Here is a 21754-nt window from a genome sequence, read left to right as displayed (position 1 = left end):
GCCGACCAGAGACGGTTGTGTAAGAGTGCCGTTCATTAAGATGTGTTTTAAGAGCCCCAAAGCACACCCAAACAGCCATTAGAACGAAATGAGAAATAATATGATTTTCAAATGCATTTCCTAATTTTATTTCCTTTAATGTAGTGACTTGATGTAGTTAACTCCACTGTCATTACCAACTGTGATTATTATAATGAAGTGTGTGTGTTTACTTATAGATAACAACTATTATTATTGTTGTTTGCTGACATCTTTAAATGATTATTTTGTCTAATATTTAGATTTTTTTTCTCATTCAATCGTCACAGGATATTCGGGGGTCTGGTGCTAGATGTGAGGCGGAAAGCTCCGTTTTACTGGAGAGATGTGAAGGACGCTATCAGCCTGCAGTGTTTAGCTTCCATCCTTTTCCTCTATTGCGCCTGCATGTCCCCCGTCATCACCTTCGGAGGCCTTCTGGGGGAAGCCACCAAAAACAACATAGTGAGTCAGACTTGTAGACTTGGCTCTGCCTGGAAAGATCAATGGAGGATTACAGCTCTTTCCTGTGCCTTAAATATTTAATTTCTACTTCCACAGAATGCTGTTTTCTGTGCTCGAATCTTTCACCACAGTTTGATGACAATCCTTTTGTCTGCGTTTGTTTTAGAGTGCCATTGAGTCTCTGTTTGGAGCTTCACTGACCGGTGTGGCCTTCTCTCTGTTTTCTGGTCAGCCTCTCACTATCCTGGGCAGCACTGGGCCTGTTCTAGTTTTTGAGAAAATTCTTTTTAAGTTCTGCAGGTGAGAGAGACTCACTTTCAATAGTGTCATTCATTATTCGCTGCTTATATTGTCACTCCTTTCTCCTTATTCTGTGCCTCAGGCTTTATTCTCAAATTTTAGAATTTGCAATTAGCGATTGTTTATATATACATTGAACAAAATTATAAACGCAACACTTTTGTTTTTGACCCCATTTTTCATGTGCTGAAGTCAAAGATCTAAGACTTTTTCTATGTACACAAAACAGGGTTCGAAAACCAGTCAGTATTTTTTCACCACTTGCCTCACGTAGTGCAATGCATCTCCTTCGCGTAGAGTTGATCAGGTTGTGTATTGTGGCCTGTGAAATGTTGGTCCACTTTTATAAAAAAGTTTTAAATTAAGTATGACATGTCACAGTGCAGTCATTGCTTGACATTTCATCAACTACCCATTAAAAAGTTTCAGAAAATAGTAAATACTACTTAGTCTGTCCAGATATCAGAGATTAGGATTAGGATAGGCTCATTTTTAAACCACACATACCGTGGCGCCATCTACTGGTGCAGAAAAGAGTTGGCGCAGCACTCTGGACATACAAAACATATTTAAGTTCAACATAGCCAAGTGTTTAAATATGCGTCATCTGCTTGGCTTGGTTGGTTCTATACTGAAGTTAAGATAAACACATTGTTTATTATATGATTAATCCAGACAGTAGAAGATATTTCTTCATTTAGCAGATGCCTTTACACAGAGCAATATATAACACGTCTATTTGTCTCTCTACAGTGACTACAATCTGTGCTACCTCCCTCTGCGCACTAGCATTGGCCTGTGGACGGCCTTCTTGTGCCTTGTGTTGGTTGCCACAGACGCCAGCTCTCTGGTGTGCTATATAACAAGATTCACAGAGGAAGCCTTCGCTGCTCTCATCTGCATCATTTTCATCTATGAGGCCTTGGAGAAACTCTTCCAACTGGGGGAGATGTACCCTATCAACATGCATGACAATTTGGACAACCTCACATTTTACACGTAAGGAAATGTTTAACTTGGTGTATAAATGGATTGTATACTCAGAGGCTAGATTAAAAATAAACTTGGCCCCTTTAATTCTAATTATTAATATTTTATATTTTTCCTTCAGATGTCAGTGTTCACCTCCAGCCAATACCACAGAGGAGATGGTACAGGCATGGAATCAGTCAGGGTTTACTCCTGAGACCATTAACTGGAGTGAGCTTAATGTGACAGTAAGCATTTATATTTTTTAGACTACAGTTGAAGTGTCTTTTAACATGAAATACTATTAACGACATTTACTTTACGATATTTTTTCCTTGTTTTCTGTCCAATTTCAAAAGACATCAGAATAGGTGTCCAGTTGCCAGATTCTCATTTATTAGTAAATGATGACAAAACTACTTCTTAACAGCTTATTTATTTCTAACAAAATCCATACAGAACCTTTTATGAAAGTAAAATAACTTTAATTTTTTGTTCAAAAGAAATTCTTGATCGTCAAAGCTTGACATGTTTAAAATATCACCTACAAAGGAAACGTTATATTCATTAAGATTTCATGTTATAAAAAACAATGAATTTTTAAAAGATTTGAATCTTTTTTGACAACCCTAATTTTACATTGCATTTGTATCCATATCTAAATAAATAAAATCTTTAATTGTTATTTGTTGTAATTGTCATTTTTCCCTCTCTTTAAAAGGGTTGCAAGTTACTCCATGGCGAGTTTGTGGGTCCTGCTTGTGGATATAATGGCCCGTACATCCCTGATGTATTATTCTGGTCAGTCATTCTCTTCTTCACCACTTTCTTCCTGTCATCCTTCCTCAAGCAGTTCAAGACCAAGCGATATTTCCCCACTAAGGTTAGTTAGAGTCATTCCTCCACCTGACCTTGTTCTGATACAGAGTTATTCACTCTAACATTTAGTTTCCATCCTCTACAGGTCCGCTCTTCCATCAGTGACTTTGCCGTTTTTCTAACCATCATGATTATGGCCTTGGTTGATTACTTGGTGGGCATCCCTTCTCCTAAACTACATGTCCCAGATAGATTTGAGGTACTATAAATGGTATTTTCTATTATTATTATTATTTTTTTTTTTGTTCATCGTAATCTCATTAAACTCAATGCAAGAAAACACGTTTGGCTGGTTTTAGGGTTTTTGGACTTTTGACCGTTGTTTCCACTCCCCAAAATTTGGTCCATGTTTATTTTACTAAGAAAAGTTGGAATCAATATTTCTCAGAGCAGTTACTTATGCATCTTCAAAACGAGTTGGAATGAGTGTATCATCATTTCAAATTTGTTGTAAGCAGCCCAAAACAAACAGAAAACACACTTAGCAGGGTGTAGTTGATTCTAAAACCACCCCAGCTGTTTCTGTTGTCTGTTATCATGCTAGGCTTTGACTATTGATTTAACCTCTCTTGTCCTGTTTAGCCTGCCAAGACCAAACACGTGAACATTGCCATATTCAATAACATGCTAAAACGTACTATTCTGAGAGTTGTCATGATAAATACTGTTCTTTTGACCTTTCCATTCATCAAAGAATCCTGAAAAAAATATATCATGATTTCCCCCAAAAAATATTAAATATTTTTTAATATTTAAAACGTTTCTCTAGCACCGATATGATAAATCCAAAATAAAAAATGAGAGCACTTCAAACTAAAATCAATCATTTTAAATAGTTACAAGTGAATTTAGGCGTCACAAAGTTATGTACTGTATGAAAAACGAATATACATTTGGATATATGAAAAAGATTTAACAGTGTTATTCAATTATTATTGCTACATGTACAAATATGAGAAAGGAGCATGCACGCTAAAATATCCGACATCGACCGATACCAATAATTAAACCTGTTTCTAATGTTGGCTGATAACTGAAATGGCACAGCAATTGTGCATCCCTAATAAATCACATTTTATGTTTATCTTAAAAAGAGTGTTTTCCTTCTGTCCCGTAGCCCACCTCTAAGAGTCGTGGCTGGCTGATCTCACCCCTGGGTGATAACCCCTCATGGACGTTGATAGCAGCAGCCGTCCCTGCGCTCCTGTGCACCATCCTCATCTTCATGGATCAGCAGATCACCGCTGTCATCATCAACCGTAAAGAGCACAAGCTCAAGGTCAGTTAAACACCTGATCCAGCCTATCAGAGCACTGCAGCGGTGCCGGTGCTCATGGTTCTGTTCTGCTGCAGAAAGGCTGTGGGTATCATCTTGACCTTTTGGTGGTGGCCGTGATGCTCGGCGTGTGTTCTGTGATGGGCTTGCCCTGGTTCGTCGCTGCCACTGTCCTCTCCATCTCTCACGTCAACAGCCTGAAGGTGGAGTCGGAGTGTTCGGCCCCGGGAGAGCAGCCCAAGTTCCTGGGTATCCGTGAGCAGAGGGTTACCGGGTTCATGATCTTTGTGCTTATGGGTCTCTCTGTCTTCATGACATCTATTCTAAAGGTACGTTCAGTTTATAGTGCCGAACATTTTTTTTGTTTTGTTTATATAAATGTTGTACTATGCCTTCTGTCATCTGATTGATAGATTATACTTTTTTTTAGCAAGTAAAAGTCCTTTTAGTATAATTCTGAAAAGCTCCCCCTTTAGGTTGTGGTACATTTGTCCTTTTGCTGTGAAATCTTACTGATTTAATTAGTATTATATAATGTAAAAACACTTAATATTTCGAGATGAACACTTGCTGAACTGAAGAAATTTAGGTTTACTTGATTATCCATACATCACTTTTTGGAAAAAATCATGTTAAAATATATTAAGTTTTATGCAAGTTGTATGCTACAGTATACTTTTATAAAAATCTCAATGATTTACATTATAAGCATTTCATCAGAATTTCATCTTACTTTTTGGCCATAGGCTATAAATGTCAGCAACTGCAACAAATTGCTTATTTTTGCAGTTTGGGCTTCAAAATGAAATTTGAGGTGTTATTTTCCACATTCTCCTATATTATACTAATTGAGCCTTAAAAACCTGATGTATCGAATATGATACTCTATAAAAAACACGTGTTTGCATATTTTTAATATGTATTTGTTTTAATATGTAAAGCCTGACAGATATTAGTCCGAATTTTAAGAGTTCATGGTATTTGTTCCCTTTTTTTTTTTGCTCATTTCTTTATAGTTTATACCAATGCCTGTGTTGTATGGAGTGTTCCTCTACATGGGTGTGTCCTCACTCAAAGGCATACAGGTTAGTGCACTTTCATATTCACAATACAGGATGGTCTTTTTCATAAAGGCAGCTCAATCTAAGACCATGATGAATCAGTGGTAATGTTATTTGTAATCATTGCACTGCAGTTCTTTGACCGTATTAAGCTGTTCGGGATGCCTGCAAAGCACCAGCCTGACCTGATCTACCTGAGATACGTGCCGCTGTGGAAGGTTCACATATTCACCATAGTTCAGCTCACCTGCCTGGTGCTGCTGTGGGTCATCAAAGCAACCGCAGCCGCGGTGGTCTTCCCTATGATGGTAAATATAAAATCTCACCCACTCATAGGTACCTTTTACAGTTTACACCTGGACGCTGTTTTTTCATCCCAATCTGAGTGAAACGTTAAGCCCTCTTAATAAGGATTAGAAGGTGAGAAAAAGATGTACTTTTTGGGTAGAGAAATGGGATTTCTTGTAGAATATAATCAGATTGTTGATTTAAGTCATTTTTTTCTTGCAATTTGAAAAAGGACACAGCACTTTCAAAGTGACATATATGAATATATGCAGCTTAACGTCATTATTGCATATACAGGGTTAAGTACACAGTATACTCAGTATAACCAAGTTTATTGCAGAATTTCCTCATAAGCAGCACAAAATTTGATTCTGTCTCTGCATGTTCGTAGATTGCATTTTGAAAAGGGGATTTTTTTTTGTTAAACTTCATTCAGATTGCACTGCATTTTTTTAACTCAGTTCTTGTATGCATCTTCTGTAGGTTCTTGCTCTGGTATTTGTGCGGAAGCTTCTAGATTTCTGCTTTACGAAGAGGGAGCTTAGCTGGTTGGATGACATAATGCCAGAAAGCAAGAAGAAAAAGGAAGATGACAAAAAGAAAAAAGCAAAAGAGGTATTTGATCAGTACTTAGACTGAAATTTTAAAGATGGCTCTCCTGTACCTCTTCATATGCATGTTACATCAATGTGATGCTTTGTTTTACTTCTCCTGATGATAAGCAGGTTTAGAATATTATTATCTTTACTAAGCACCTTTCTTGTCTAAATGTGTCTGCCCAGGAAGCACAGCGCATGCTGGAGGCAGGAAGAATAGAGATCCCCTTTGATGGTAGTGGTCACCTGGGAATCCCCGTGAAGGCCCTTAAAGTCAGGTTGGTGACGGTTCATACATTTCACAGGATCTCTTTTATACTGCAGCTAAGGCATTTCTTTGTGTGGGTTTCTATTAAGTGACCTGTGTTGGCCTCGTTCAGTAAGTTTGACCTGTTTCTTTTGAGGCAGATGTGACAGTGTAGCGTCCGGCACCTCATATGAGGAACACACGAGCGGAGTGGTTGGTCTTTTGCCTATACGCAGGCCTGTTTGTGTTCTGGTTCCTGCATATTCCCCTTTACTGGGGCGAATTCCAATTGGTGTTTTTGCACCCTTGAAAGACACTTTGGGAAGGGGACGCCATTGGAAGGGGTGTTGCAAACTGAATCCCTTCATGTTGGGCTCTTCCACAAGTCTGTTAGCGAAGGGAACATAGGAAGTATGGTCATGCGACCCAATGTGACGAATCCTCATGATTCATTTTGAAGTTAGATGTGGGAGAGTTCGAGTTAACATGGATAAACAGAGTAACTCAAGCTGTTTTGAATGTGATGTATTACACACATTTTTGTCAATTTTAAATTTAAATAAGTTTTAATAAATGTGTTTAATAGTAGATGTAAGTAAATGTGATTACACGCAGGGCCTGAAGAAGAGAAGTGCCCACTTCAAAGGCTCTCCCTTTCGATGCGAGTAGGGCATAGGATGCTTTCTTCTGATTGGAATTTGCCCCAGCTCATGATGTTAATCATCACTTATATTTGATTAACAGAGTAGTTTGCACATCACCGTGTGAGTGCATGTTTACAAGTCAAAATCGTCTTCTGACAGCTTTGCATTGGTTAACAGTGGAGGGAAAATTCATTCAACTCATCCTTTAACAATGCAGAACAGCTTCAGATGATGATTGTTGCTTATGATTTACCTTGAATGCCCAGTAATTGACATCCCATGTGTAAACCAGTGCTTAATAATATCTAAACAAATTAGGCAGGCCAATATACTTGTTAGACTTCACTAACAGGTTTCAAGAGGATTTTACTCCATGTCTATTTACATTACTATTAGAGGCATTAATATTAGAGCAGGGACTTTCATTTAACATTCAAATGACAGTTGAAGTTAACTTATGTAAATTTACTCTCGAGGCCAACGTAATACATATCGTAACATGGCTCTCTAGATTTCTTGATTCTGACTGGCCAATTGGGCAATTTTGTGGTAAAATATTTTATGATTAATCATTATTAAAATTATATTCATATCAAATTTGTGCTCAAACCAGAGGTTTCCTCCATGATGATTATACACAATTTACACATACTGTGCACCACCATTCAAACGTTTGGGGTCCGTAAGATATGTTGTTTGTTGCAAGTTTTAAAAGTGACAAATCTTTTGTAACATTGTAACATTCGGCAACACAACTGATTTCGGATAGACTTCTGAGGCAGCGTAACGGTTCAATAGGATTATGGGATATCAAAGACAGTGAAGGATGCATCTATGCTGCCTTCAAAAGGAAGGTATCTCAGGAGACAGGAAGTGAAGCTAAAATTGGATTCTAACGTGCTTTGGCTTGAAGCCTTCATACGTTGTAATGCATCCTCCGAAAGCAGCATTTTTAAGATTTTGGACGCAACCTATAAATGACTTTACTATTTCAAATAAATGCTGTTTTTTTTTTTTTTTTTTTTCATTTTCTATTCATCAAAGAATCCTGTATCATGGTTTCCACAAAAATACTAAGCAGCACAACTGTTTCCAGCATTGATAATAATATTTTTTTTTTCTTGAGCAGCAAATAAGCATATTAGTATGATTTCTGAGTAATGATGCTGAAAATTCAGCTTTTCCGTCACAGGAATAAATTACATTAAAAAAATATATTCAAATAGTAAAATAGTAATTTTGTGAAATATTACATTTAAATTTAAAATAATGGTTTTCTGTGTTTTTGATAGATAAATGTAGACTTGGTTAAGCATAAGATACTTCTGATCTAATAAAAAACTTACTAACCCCACATTTTTAAATGGTAGGGTAGGTTGGTATTATTAAACCACTTTTAGGTTGCACTGTGAATGTGATTTTGCTTTAAAAGTCCAAAAAACTTTGAAAGTGTGTTTTTGTTTTGTTTGTTTTTCTAGTAGTGGTTTGAGAAGGTTGTCTATTTTGTCTCAGATCTGCTTAGTGTCCTTTTCATAGTTACTTTATCTAATATAGATGCAATAGATGGGCCTTACAGAAGAGAAACAATTCCAACAGGTTGATGTTTAGTTTTTTTGCAAGGGAGCAAATAAATCTTTGTAATTCTGCCGAATTAAGACTTAATCAAACGCAATGCTTTGATTACTAACATAACATATTGCTTATGAACAGGGATGCACATAACTGGACCACCAACATGATTGCCAGAGATGGAGAATAGTCCTACTCCATTAAGTAAACCCTAAAAATGTTGCTACTCAAAAGTGCTTCCCTCCACATTTATTTTTACCCCGCATGCACAGCAGTTATGTGCACCCCTGCTTATGAACATCATTACGACACCATTAAATGCTCACCTCTGAAAGACATGAAGGGTCTGTGCTGGGAGGGTTTGTCTTTCGTACATCTGATGTTTTGTGTCATGCTTTATTAATCAAATGGCCATCAAGCACAGTGCTGGTGAACCGAAAGAGATAAGAGTGTGATGAAGTGTGGCCGACCAGCCGTAAGTGCTCTGATGTGTCTTCTCTGCAGCATTGACCCCTCTGTGGTTAACATATCTGATGAGATGGCCAAAACCGCTGTGTGGAAAGCTGTTACCATGAGCTCTGACAGTGCCAAAGTATTGAAACATAGTGCCAGGTAGCCATTCCTAACCCTCTGACCTCATCCCTGTTCTCAAACACAATATTCTGCTTCCTCTCCTTGCTTCAATGCAAAGCCTGTTTCCTTGTAAAGCTGTAGACCTGTACATTTTAAACCGTAAAGGCCTGTTCGTCCATTTTTTTCATTTGAATGTATATCATTGCATTTGATTCAATAATGGGTTTATAAATAATTGAAGTCATTTTTTTTTGTTAATGAATAATATATATTTTTTGCTTCATTTTTAAGAATAAAAACGTTTATATACCAAAAATCTAGTGCTCTGCAACGATTAATCGCGATTAATCGCATCCAAAATAAAAGTTTGTGTTTACGTAATACATGTGTGTATAATTATTTTGTATATATAAATACACACACATGCATGTGTATATTTAAGAAAAATGTGTTCTTAATATATCAAATATTTATTTATACACATAATATTAATTATGTATAAATATATATAAATTATATACATGCAAATATTTCTTACATATTTATTTATGTATACAATATAATTATACACACTACACACATATATTACGTAAACACAAACTTTTATTTTGGATGCAAATAATCGAGATTGATCGTTGCCCAGCACTAAAAAAATTATTATATTTTATCAAAGTATATATTTATAAAAGTTACGCCTTATTTTGAAATTTCAGATTTTTAAATAAACAAAGAAACTTTGTTATATTCAATTAAATGTAAAAGATTTTTCGACATATATATACCCACACACACTCTAACTCACTCACTTCAGATTTTTATATGTTTCGATTAGACACATTTGTTTTCATGTGACCAGGCCTTTATCTATTGTTTAAAAAGTATGCCTGTGAAGAGTTTTGTGTGCTGGATATGCTTTTGCCCATTTCCGATGTATGACATCATTTTTGCGCTTCATCTAACGTGACGCTGTATGTTGCTAGTGTGGTGGTGTGATAACATTTAGGAAAATTGTGCTAGCTGACTTTTATTGCATATTTTCCCTTCATCTTTACTCTTTGTGTTTCAGTGAAGAGAAGACTGCTAGCATTCGGATCAATTTGGAAGATGAGCAGGATAAATGTGTGGATGCAGAGACGTCGATATGAGAGAGCTCACTGTGGACCCTGCAGGGCCCTTCCCAGAATCCTCTAGTTTGTAACAGTGTTGCTCTGTTCTGTGAGCCCTGCCAACCTGCCTAAGCCAAGCCAAAGTTAGACGTGCCCGATAGAGGGCTGAGACACGAGTTCCAGATATATTTATCTAAGTTTCTATTTTTAACCACACCAACAAGCCCTTTTTTTATTTTGTATGATTTGTTTTTAATATGAATAAAGCACCAGTTTTTCAGACATAGGGTATGTTATGAAGAACCCACGCCTTTGATTTAGATTTTATTTAGAATTTTTCTCAAGACAAAGTCTTTTAGAATTAGTTTTACACGCAGTTTTTCATGGTACCACGATTTTCAAGTCATCGCTTTAAGATGATTTTCTTTTCAGTTCATTAAAATGCCGTTTGTTGCAGAGTTCTGCCTTTTAAACGAAGCAAACGCACATATAAGAAAACGTCTCACTGAGACCAAAGGTAGTGACATTCAGCTGCATGACTGACCTTCCAAACTGGAAGAAAAAATAAATAAAACGTGCAAAGCGAACACTTTAACATGTCACATGAAGGACATAATAAACCTGAATACAGAATAAATTATTATACTTTAATTGTAAAAATGTCATTCCCAACGACGGTCTGACGGAATGCTTGATGATTTATGTACACATGCTATATTAAAACAGAGCAGTCGATAGCACAGAATGAGAATAAACTAAACAAACCGGTCAGGACGATTAAAACTAGGGCGATGTAAATTGTTCTAGATTGTGTTTTAGAGCTAATCAATATAAGTTTTGCCCCCATGTTTACATTGTTTCTTTTTTAGTGTTATGAAATAGAATTTTGTATTGTTAGTACTTTTGATTTGTACAATGTGTTAATCAACTAATTTATTAACGGTCATTTAATGGTCAAGTATGCGGAGGCGATGGATGGGGCAGAAGGATTGCTGCAGTGTTGTTGGCCTGTCATTTGTTTCCTCTTCTGTTAGCGCTGTTAATGTGCACTTTAGGTAGGCTTGCCATCACCACAACAACTTATTTAATCTAGAGCAGTCTCAGGAAACTTCTCTTTTGCACTCTCTCCCCACACTACTTCATCTCCTCAGTGCTTCAAGATCACACGTCCTCCTTTTATGCTTTTTATTTGATGAGAAATGTCTTTGAATTTGAACACTGGACAACAGCCTCTGCCCCCAACTCTATTTTCTCCACGCTGAAAACATTTTTAAAAGCAACCCTTTTTTGCAATATTTATGATACTCCAACATGTTGTTATGTATTCTTTCAAGTTGCCAAGTGTAGTTGATTTGAAATGAGTAGTTTACTTGCCATAGTGAACTAGTTGACTGTCCTCATGCTTGCACGGCACTTCATAAATCCCACAATGAAAATGAAATACCTCTGACTACTACATGTGAAGGCTCTCTATGAATTAAAAAAAGAAGAAATCAGTAGGTTGTACACTTTTACTCTTGCAGCAAGTTACTTGCTGAAGTCGATCAGTTAATGTTGGAGTCTGTGAGTGGGAGAGCAATATTGAATACCTGGAGGATTGTTTGCTGTCTTACACCATTAGTGTCTTTCTGTATAAGCCTCACAGTTGGACTCTGAACAAGTATTGCTGCCGTGGTGTTCTGAGCTTCTGTCTGCATAATGAACGTGTACTATTTCAGGTTCAGACGGATGTTTCCCGTGTGGCCAAATCAAGGTTTAAGTAGGCGACACTTTGCATTTGGACAATATACAAACAATGAAATAGAGTTGTCTTTTGTAATGTTGAAGTTGTTTATTAAAGCAATAATGGTTTCTGTTGTCTTTTAATCTACTGTGTGTTTATTATTTTTTCGATATCTCCCTTAACATTGATACTCTTACATTTAGATTTTGTTGGAGCCATTATTTTGAAGTGTATTTTTTGTTTGTGACACTAGAGGGCGTATTAGTATTTTGAGTATATTTAAAGGAGTAGTTTACTTTTAAAAAAACTTTTGCTGATGATTTACTCGCCCCTATGTCATCGAAGATATCCATGTCATTCTTTCTTCAGTCGAAAAGAAATTAAGGCTTTTGATGAACATTCCAGGATTTTCTCCATATAATGGACTTCAATGGGAACCAAATGGTCCCAATTCAAGGTCCAAATGAGAGTTTCAGACGATGAATAAGGGTCTTATCTAGGACCCTTCGGGTCATGACTCGAAAAAAGATTTGTTCATTTTGTTGAACGAGTTTGAACAGGAGAGTCACAGAACAGAGCAAGCCGAGCATTTGTGCTTATAAAACTTAAACTTTTTTTATTTATTTTTTAAATGACCGATTTTTTTTTCGCTAGATAAGACCCTTTTTCATCGTCTGGTGTCGTTTAAAGCCCTTTGAAGCTGCACTGAAACTCTCATTTGGACCTTGAATCATTTGGTTCCCATTGAAGTCCATTATATGGAGAAAATCCTGGAATGTTTTCATCAAAAACCTTAATTTCTTTTCGACTGAAGAAAGAAAGACACGGATATCTTGGATGACATGGGGTGTGATTAAATTATCAGCAAAAGTTTTTTTTTTAAAAGTGAACTATTCCTTTAAGTGTGGTGATGATAACAATGAGCAACAGGTGCGCTGATCTGGATAGTTGGATTGTGCTCATGCCTGTATGTTTGAATCAGAAATTTTGGTTTAGTGTTTTATCTTCGTTTATTTTGTTGTTTGCAATCCCAAATGGACAATAAAAGGATTTGGCTCATCTGAAATTGATTCTGAAGATATGGACATTTATTTATTTGATTCAAGACGTAAGCACGCGTCAGAAACAATCAAATGAAACCATCTGCGTCACTACATTAAGTCAAAAAGTTTGACCAAAGGAGACTGAATGAGGATATATCGACATCGACAGGAGCAGATCGAATTGGACGACGACTACAGGAAAAGTCAGCTGATCTGAAGTCGGAGGAGGCTCATTCGTGACAGTTTGTTGGATTTGAAGGTCTACAAGCCCGCACGTGCAAACCGAAGAGAGTTCAGAGCACACTTCAGCGTTTGTGGAACTGAGGTATGAAAGCGCTTTCACTTGAGTCAAATGACTAGCCTATATATGAAAAAAGTGTGCACACAATAGACAAATCCAATGCGCATTGGTGGTAAAAAGAAAAAAGGGGGTTTGTGAAACGAAGTACTGAACTGTTTGTGAAATGCTTAATTGTGTTTGTTAATGTTTACACTTTAAGGTGATGGTTATGATGTAAAATATGCAGTTAGCAAAGGTTTTTTAAAAAAATGGCGGATGATGAAAGTGAATTTCCTGCTTCTGAAATCGAGCAAGATGGCGCTCCGATTCAGAAAGCAGTGGTTGAAAATATTGAATTGTCTGTACGTAAACGAAAGGTTAAGCTTATTGCAAAAGGGTTAATGGCAAAACTCGATATTTTACAGAAACAAAGAAAGTCAAAATTTGACAAAGCATCCCAACTAAAAAAGACAATACAAGAGTTAATGAGCAGAAAAAATAAAAATTAGGTCAAAGGTAACTTATGTTTGAAAAGTTTGAGACACAATGCAAAGAAGCACACGAGATTGCTGCCTGATGAAGAGAAAGACCGGCATGAAACATGGTTCAAAGCAAAAAATGATATGGGTTGTGGAATTCAGCACTGTGGTATGTAAATGGTGTGATTGATGCAAAAATCGCTGCATCCAATGCAAAGATATCTGTGCTCAGGACTTATGAACAACGAGCAAACAGCATCGCATCAGATGGGATGGAGTCCTATTTCAGCAAACAAGCAACTGCATCTCTTCATCCAGAAGTTGAGAGACAGTCAAGGACTACATTGCAAGGCAGCACAGGTGCTACCTCACAACCACCATCATCTTCTCATTTACAGCAACCTGCATCTTCAAGAGCCAGAATAGCCACTTCAGTAGATGATAGAAGGTCTGGTTTCACACAGAGTATGCTTCAAAAGCATCAAAAAATAACAGAGTTGTTCATAAACCAGCAAAAGTCTCAACATTTACCACCATGTGATATTCCAGTGCTTGAAGGGGATGCATTGCAATTCAGTTTGTCCACTAAAGCTTTTAAACACTGTGTGGAGGACAAAACGAATAACAAAGATGATTGCTTGTATTTCCTTGAAAGATACACAAGAGGGCGCCCAAGAGAAATTGTTCGAAGCTGTATGAATATGGTCATTCTTTGGAGCAATGAGTTTGAGAAGAAGAAACAGGGAAAAGGTCAACTTTATAAAGGAAAAAGCTGTCTGTTTTGGTTGCTTATATGTTGGACACATGAGCAAAGAATGTAAGGCGCTTAACTTGCAAAGTGTGCAACCAAACAGCCCAGTGTTCTTCACATTCATTTTAAAGAGTTCAAGGTTGATAAAGCTGTCAACACAAACCATGAACAGAGAATTTAGAACCAACTATCAACAATACACTTGTATCTGCCCAAACGTGTGGTCATATTGGGGCCGGGAGTAGCAGTGGTATCTTACCTATCCTTCCAGTCCAAGTAAAGTCTGCAAGGGGCAACAAAATTGTTCAAACTTATGAATTTCTGGACACAGGCAGTACCTCTACCTTTTGTTCAGAAAGGTGCACCTGAATGGACGAAAGACAAATATTTGTTTGCTTACCATGAGTCCCAAAACAACAGTCTCAAGCTATGTGGTAAGCAACTTGGAGATTTCAAGTCTTGATGGTGATCATTTTTATGAATTACCAGAAGTGTACACACAGAAACAAATGCCCGTAAACCAAGCTAACATGGTCAATCAGGAAGATCTAACCAAATGGCCATATCTTGAGGATATTCAAATTCCGCACATTCAGGCTGAAGTGGAGTTGTTGATGGGTACCAACGCCTCCAAATTACTTGAACCATGGGAAGTAGTGAATAGTCAGGGAGATGGTCCCTATGCCATACGAACCCTATTGGGGTGGGTCGCCAATGGTTCTCTAGGCAGTTAGTTATCAAAATGAACAACTCACAGCTAGAGTAAATAGAATCTCTGTTGAATCCTTGGAGTTGCTATTGGAAAAGCAATACCTGCATGATTTCAATGAAAGGATGTCAGAGGACAAAGAAGAAATGTCCAGAGACGAGGCAGAATTCATGGAAATCATGGAGAAATCTGTGAGCTTCAAGAATGGATATTATAGTTTGAAACTGCCTTTTAAAAACAAAGATGTTGTTATGTCTAACAATCTTAACATTGCCAAACAGCGTCTTGTGGGGATAAAAAGAAAGTTAGAAAAGAATGTTAAAGGAGAACTCTGGCGCAAAATGAACCTTTGGTCTAATTGCACATTGTTACCTAGTCAACCATTATCTGAAATTTGTTTTCATGATTGCCGAATGTAAATAGTTTTATCTCTAAAACAGCTAGTATAACGCTAGTATATAGGGCGAGGGCATAGAGTAATGACAAATAAAATTAAAGCTGCAAGCAGCATTTAGCGGGGTTCAAGCAGTTTAGGCCGTTAAGGCCTTTAAGCACAAAAGCATCAAAAGACATTAAGGTTTAAGTTTCAATAATGGCAATTTACCATAGGGAATACATTGTTTTTAACATTTTTAACAGTTATAGCGCCAGCTATAGTCCGATCTCCATGAAACTTTGCATGCTTGTTGAATAAGTTATGACACATGTGCTCAACAATTTTTGTGAAGTTCTGACTTTTCCTTTAGGATTTATAGGCTTTTGGGTGCATTTTGTCACGCCCCCTTTTGTAAATGACCCTGTTATAGCAAAACAAATGTCAAAGTTCAATTTTTTTTGGATAATTATTGATCTCGAGAGTCCAGAGAATTGTCCTAGACTGGTCTGGTTCCGATCGAGCAAAAAACCAGGGACTATTTCGCAAAAGTAGGTTTTTGACATATTTGTGAATATTTAACGAACGAATTGATTGACAGCAATGGTTCTTGAGGCAAAGTTGTTCAACATGAGGAGATCTATCAAAAGATATGCATTTTGTGGGGATATGCGCAACACCACGTGATTACAGAGCCATAAAACTCGTTAGCGCCAACTAGTGGCCGATTTTTTTCAAAATTCTTACAGACATCTAGGGCCATGAGTCGAACATGCCCATCGAGTTTCGTTCCGATCGGCCTCCGTTAACCTTGTCTCACAGGTGCTCAAACTTCATTGGCCGATGGCGGCCATGTTTTTTTACATACGCCAATGTCCTCATAGATATACATGGGGCCTTGGTCCAAGACACTGCATACCAATTTTCAAGTCAATCGGACTAACGGTCATGTGGTCATAGCCCTTTTTATGTTTTTTTCATGTTATAGCGCCACCTAGTGTTCAATCGTCGCTATTTTTTTACTGTGACCTCAAATTGAACTCTTACACATGTGTACCGAGTTTGGTGAAGATATCTCATTTACTTCTTGAGTTATAGCCAATTTAGTAAAATAGGCTCCTCCCACAACGTTTATTTTGCTTCCCCTAGCGACCGGAAATAGAAATTTCAAAATTTTTTTGATAATTATTAATCTTCAGACTCCAGAGAACATTTCTGCACTGGTTTGGTTCCGATCGGGCAAAAATCCAGGGACTAGTTCGCAAAAGTAGTTTTTTGACAAAATTCAAAATGGCGGAAAAATTTGCATACCGGAAATGAAATCGGAGATATACGTTTTTTTCGTCAGGTGACCAGCTTTCCAATGATATAAGACACTTGAGTGTACGACTTACGGTCTAGGAGCTATGAGCCATTTCGCGCAATTGGTCGCTATAGCGCCACCTATGGGCCAATTGGGCTCATAATTTGATAACCTCTCCTCGATTTTTGTACTACCATCTGACAAAGTTTCAGGTCTCCAGCCCTTACGGTTTGGTCTGCACGATGCGTTTTACGGCAGAATAATAATAATAATAATAATAATTAAAGCTGCAAGCAGCATTTATCGGTGTTCAAGCAGTTCAGACCTTTAAGGCCTTTAAGCACAACAGCATCAAAAGGCATTCAGTTTTATATAACACACATTTATCCACTGACATAATAGATGGAAAACACCATTTACAGCCAATATAGGCAATTTACCATTGGAAATACATGGTTTTTATGCTTTTTAACAGTTATAGCGCCACCTATGGTCCGATCTCCATGAAACTGTTCATGCTTCTTCGGCATGTTATGACACATATGCTCATCAATTTTTGTGAAGTTCTGAGTTTTCCTTTAGGATTTATAGGCTTTTCGGTGCATTTTGTCCCGCCCATTTAGTAAACGACCCTGTTATAGCAAAACAAATGTAAAATCTCAAAATTGTTTTGATAACTATTGATTTAGAGAGTCCAGAGAATAGGCCTAGACTGATTTGGTTCCAATTGGACGAAAAACCAGGGACTAGTTTGCAAATGTAGGTTTTTAACATATTCGTGAATATTTAATGGACGATTTGATTGACAGCAATGGTTCTATTGGCAAAGTGGTTCAGTATGAGGAGATCTATCCAATTATATGCATTTCGTGGGCATGGGTGCAACTCCACGTGATTACAGAGCCAATAAACTCGTTAGCGCCAACTAGTGGCCAATTTCTTTCAAAACTCTTACAGACCTCTTAGGCCATGAGTCTAACACGCCCATCGAGTTTCGTTCCAATCGGCCACCGTTAACCTTGTTTCATTGGTGCTCAAATTTCATTGGCCAATGGCGGCCATGTTTTTTGAGATACACCAATGTCCTCACACACATAGATGGGGCCTTGGACCACGACACTGCATACCAATTTTCAAGTCAATCGGACAAACGGTCAGTTGAATTTATGTTTTTTTCACTTTATAGCGCCACCTAGTGTTCAATCGTCACCATTGTTTTTGTTTGACCTCAAATTGACCTCCTACACATGTGTATCGAGTTTGGTGAAGATATCTTATTTACTTCTCGAGTTATAGCCATTTTAGTAAAATAGGCTCCTCCCACAACGTTTATTTTGCGTCCCCTAGCGACCGGAAATAGAAATTTCTACTTTTTTTCAATAATTATTGATCTTCAGACTCCAGAGAACATTTCTGCACTGGTTTGGTTCCGATCGGGTAAAAAACCAGGGACTAGTTCGCAAAAGTAGTTTTTCGACAAAATTCAAAATGGCGAAAAATCTATCCAGGCGGAAATGAAATCGGAGATATACGTTTTTTTCGTCAGGTGACCAGCTTTCCAATGATATAAGACACTTGAGTGTACGACTTACGGTTTAGGAGTTATGAACCGTTTCGCGCAATTGGTTGTTATAGCGCCACCTATGGGCCAAATAGGGCTCATAATCTGATAACCTCTCCTTGATTTTTGTACAACCATCTGACAAAGTTTCAGAGCTCCAGCACTTACGGTTTGGTCTGCACGATGTGTTTTACGGCAGAATAATAAAAAGTTTAAAAAAGTCTAATGCTGCTGCTCCATCTAGTGGACAACAGTGCTATTATCATCTACACAAACTCATACTTTAGACATTTTGAAAAGGATCCAAAGTGACTCAATTGTTACTTCAATAGATGATTCATGCTTCATGCTTACACACACACACACACACACACACACACGTTTGGGATAGTTTATTTGTTATTTGAACTATAAGCATATTCATTCACATATTTATTTGTAATCTTATGATATAAAACTATATTAAAACCAGTGACAACAGTGGAATTACAGCCTTCATATACAATATGTCATATTATTAATATCATTTATCTACAACAGAATGAGAGTGTGTAGATTACACATTTTTTATATTCAGGACCTAATGTGAGTTGTCATATTAATATTTGACTAAATGTGATTGCAAATGTTAAATTAGTGAATTAATAAAGTCATAGTATGAATTATAGTTGAGTAGTGTGACAATGACTATTTTGAACAGCAGAGGGCAGTAAAACACCACTTATTGGCTTAATAGACCATCATATTAATATCATTTTCACCTTTTTAACTGTTATATAGGCATATTTTGTCCGATCTGTCTGAAAATGTTCATGATTATTTAATGTCACGTGTTCTGACTTGTTTATTGAAGAGATCAATGCTTTCAGGGACACTGGGAGTGTAGTAATAGATGGCTTCAACACAGTACATGTGTTGACGTATGTTTTACTGTGTGTACACAGTATGTTTTTTTCATGTTATAGCGCCACCTAGTGTTCAATCGTCATTCAATGTACTTGAATATTTTACATGGCATTTTTACCCCCTTTTTTGAATGAGTGTATATTCAAAACTAATTGATGTATTCTGTATAGTTTTAAATTGTTTAATGCAAGTTTTTCACATTGACAAGTTTAAGGTTGACATTTATAATTTTTTGTATTGAATAAAATTATGTAGATTTTTTGTTAATTGTTTTTCTTTTTGTTTATTGCACTTTTGAGATATTTATCTTCTTTCTATTGATTTTTTTTTTTACAAACATAGCCTTCAAATTGGGAGAGTAAGGATAATTTTGATGTGTGGCATTTGAAAATGCTCAAAAGAATGACAGCACAGCATGTAAAAATGCAAAGATATACTCTAGTGAAATTGTTCTATGGCAGGTCATAAAGGGTTAACATAATATTAATTATTATAAATATTATTTCCAACATAATAAATAGATTTGAGCATTTGTTTGTTAGCCAGTGCTGGAAACTGGTTAAAAAAGATTAAAAATAACCAATGCTGTTGCTCTCTCTAGTGGACAACATTGGTTTTACAACCTACATAAACTGTTGAAATGAATGACGGGAAATTTGTTTTTTTTAACTTATGTCTCGGGAATGATAAAGTGAAAAAATCTGAAACTCAGACCTTAGTGTTCAATGAGCCCTCTTGAACACCCATCCTGGTGTTGCTGAGTAATTGAGCTGGGAGTTGAAAGTTGAAATGCATATCTTTGTGTGCTGCGTTTAGAAGATTCAACATGGATTTCAATGTGATTCTGGTAATATAGTACAGCTATTTACCACGTTAATAGCAATTAGGTGAAAACTCAGAACAACTGAAGTGATAAACTCTGACAAAATATGATAGTGAATTGATAAAGTAATAATATGAATTATAGTTGAGTAGTGTAAAAATGACTATTTTGAACAGCAGAGGGCATTAAAACACTACTTATTTTCTTAATAGACCATCATGTTGATTTCATTTTCACCTTTTTAACTGTTATATAGGCATATTTTGTCCAATCTGTCTGAAAATGTTAATGATTATTTAATGGCATGTGTTCTGACTTGTTTTTAACAAGTCTTGTGATCTGAGCATTCATTTTAAGGCTACATGTTGAAGCCATCGATTATAGCCATCCACATGAAGTAGTTCAACTTTTTCTTATAATTATTGATCTAGAGAGTCCAGAGAATTGTACTGCACTGGTTTTAACATTATGATATGATCAGAGATGTACACACACACACCTTTGGGATATTTCTTTGTAATCTAATGTTATAAAACTATGTTAAAAACAGTGACAACAGTGGTAGTTACTCTTATCATTTATCTACAACTGAATGAGTGTGTGTAGATTTTAATTCAATATGACAGTTGTCATAGTACTTTTTGACTAAATGTGATTGTAAATGTTAAATTAGTGAATTGATAAAGTCATAATATAAATTATACATGACAACTTACTATTTTGAACAGCAGGGGGCAGTAAAACTCCACTTATTGGCTTAACAGACCATCATTTTCACCTTTTTAACTGTTCTACAGGCATATTTTGTCCGATCTGTCTGAAAATGTTCATGATTATTTAATGTCACGTGTTCTGACTTGTTTATTGAAGAGATCAACGCTTTCAGGGACACTGAAAGTGTAGTAGTAGATGGCTTCAACACAGTACATGTTGAAGCCATCCACAAGAAGCAGTTCAACTTTTTCTTATAATTATTGATCTAGAGAGTCCAGAGAATTGTAATGCACTGGTTTTAACATTATGATATGATCAGAGATGGAAAACACCATTTACAGCCAATACTGGCAATTCACCATATGGAAATACATGGTTTTAAAGCTTTTTAACAGTTATAGCGCCACCTATGGTCCGATCTCCATGAAACTTTGCATGCTTGTTAATGATGTGATGACACATATGCTCATCAATTTTTGGGATGTTCTGAGTTTTCCTTTAGGATTTATAGGCTTTGGGTGCATTTTGTCACGCCTACTTTTGTAAATGACCCTGTTATAGCAAAACAAATGTCAAAGTTCCACTTCTTTTTGATAGTTATTGATCTAGAGAGTCCAGAGAATTGTCCTAGACTGGTCTGGTTCCGATCGAGCAAAAAACCAGGGACTAGTTTGCAAAAGTAGGTTTTTGACATATTCGTGAATATTTAACGAACGATTTGATTGACAGCAATGGTTCTAGAAGCAAAGTTGTTCAGCATGAGGAGATCTATCAATTGATATACATATTGTGAGGGTGTGTGCAAACCACGTGATTACAGAGCCATAAAACTCGTTAGCGCCAACTAGTGGCCAATTTCTTTCAAAATTCTTACAGACCTCTAGGGCCATGAGTCGAACATTCCCAACGAGTTTCGTTCCGATCGGCCTTCGTTAACCTTGTTTCATGGGTGCTCAAAGTTCATTGGCTGATGGCGGCCATGTTTTTTGAGATACACCAATGTCCTCATAAACGTACATGGGGCCTTGGACCAAGACACTGCATACCAATTTTCAAGTCAATCGGACTGACGGTTAGGTGGTTATCTGTTTTTTCCGT

General features: G+C 36.8%; 1 protein-coding gene across 5 annotated transcripts in view; it reads left to right on the top strand.

Annotated features, from left to right (window-relative positions):
- The window catches only part of slc4a7 (solute carrier family 4 member 7), a 37752-nt gene extending 25895 nt beyond the window's left edge, over positions 1-11857 (top strand). For 4 of the 5 annotated variants that reach the window (XM_089117927.1, XM_089117928.1, XM_039650690.2 and 1 more), the window contains 14 exons: positions 309-483; positions 650-783; positions 1537-1782; positions 1895-2000; positions 2474-2635; positions 2717-2830; positions 3749-3910; positions 3985-4236; positions 4924-4992; positions 5103-5276; positions 5740-5871; positions 6039-6130; positions 8817-8924; positions 9952-11857. In XM_089117927.1, the coding sequence (XP_088974053.1) occupies positions 309-483; positions 650-783; positions 1537-1782; positions 1895-2000; positions 2474-2635; positions 2717-2830; positions 3749-3910; positions 3985-4236; positions 4924-4992; positions 5103-5276; positions 5740-5871; positions 6039-6130; positions 8817-8924; positions 9952-10030 (2005 nt within the window). In that variant the 3' untranslated portion in view covers positions 10031-11857. The remainder of the gene's footprint in view (positions 1-308; positions 484-649; positions 784-1536; positions 1783-1894; positions 2001-2473; positions 2636-2716; positions 2831-3748; positions 3911-3984; positions 4237-4923; positions 4993-5102; positions 5277-5739; positions 5872-6038; positions 6131-8816; positions 8925-9951) is intronic. The other variant, XM_039650691.2, reaches the window with a different exon arrangement.
- Positions 11858-21754: the final 9897 nt, after the last annotated feature.

The sequence above is a fragment of the Pimephales promelas genome, chromosome 12, assembly GCF_988280905.1.
Source record: "Pimephales promelas chromosome 12, fPimPro1.hap1.1, whole genome shotgun sequence".
Taxonomy (NCBI): Eukaryota; Metazoa; Chordata; class Actinopteri; order Cypriniformes; family Leuciscidae; genus Pimephales; species Pimephales promelas.
This window is presented reverse-complemented; position numbering and strand designations above follow the sequence as displayed.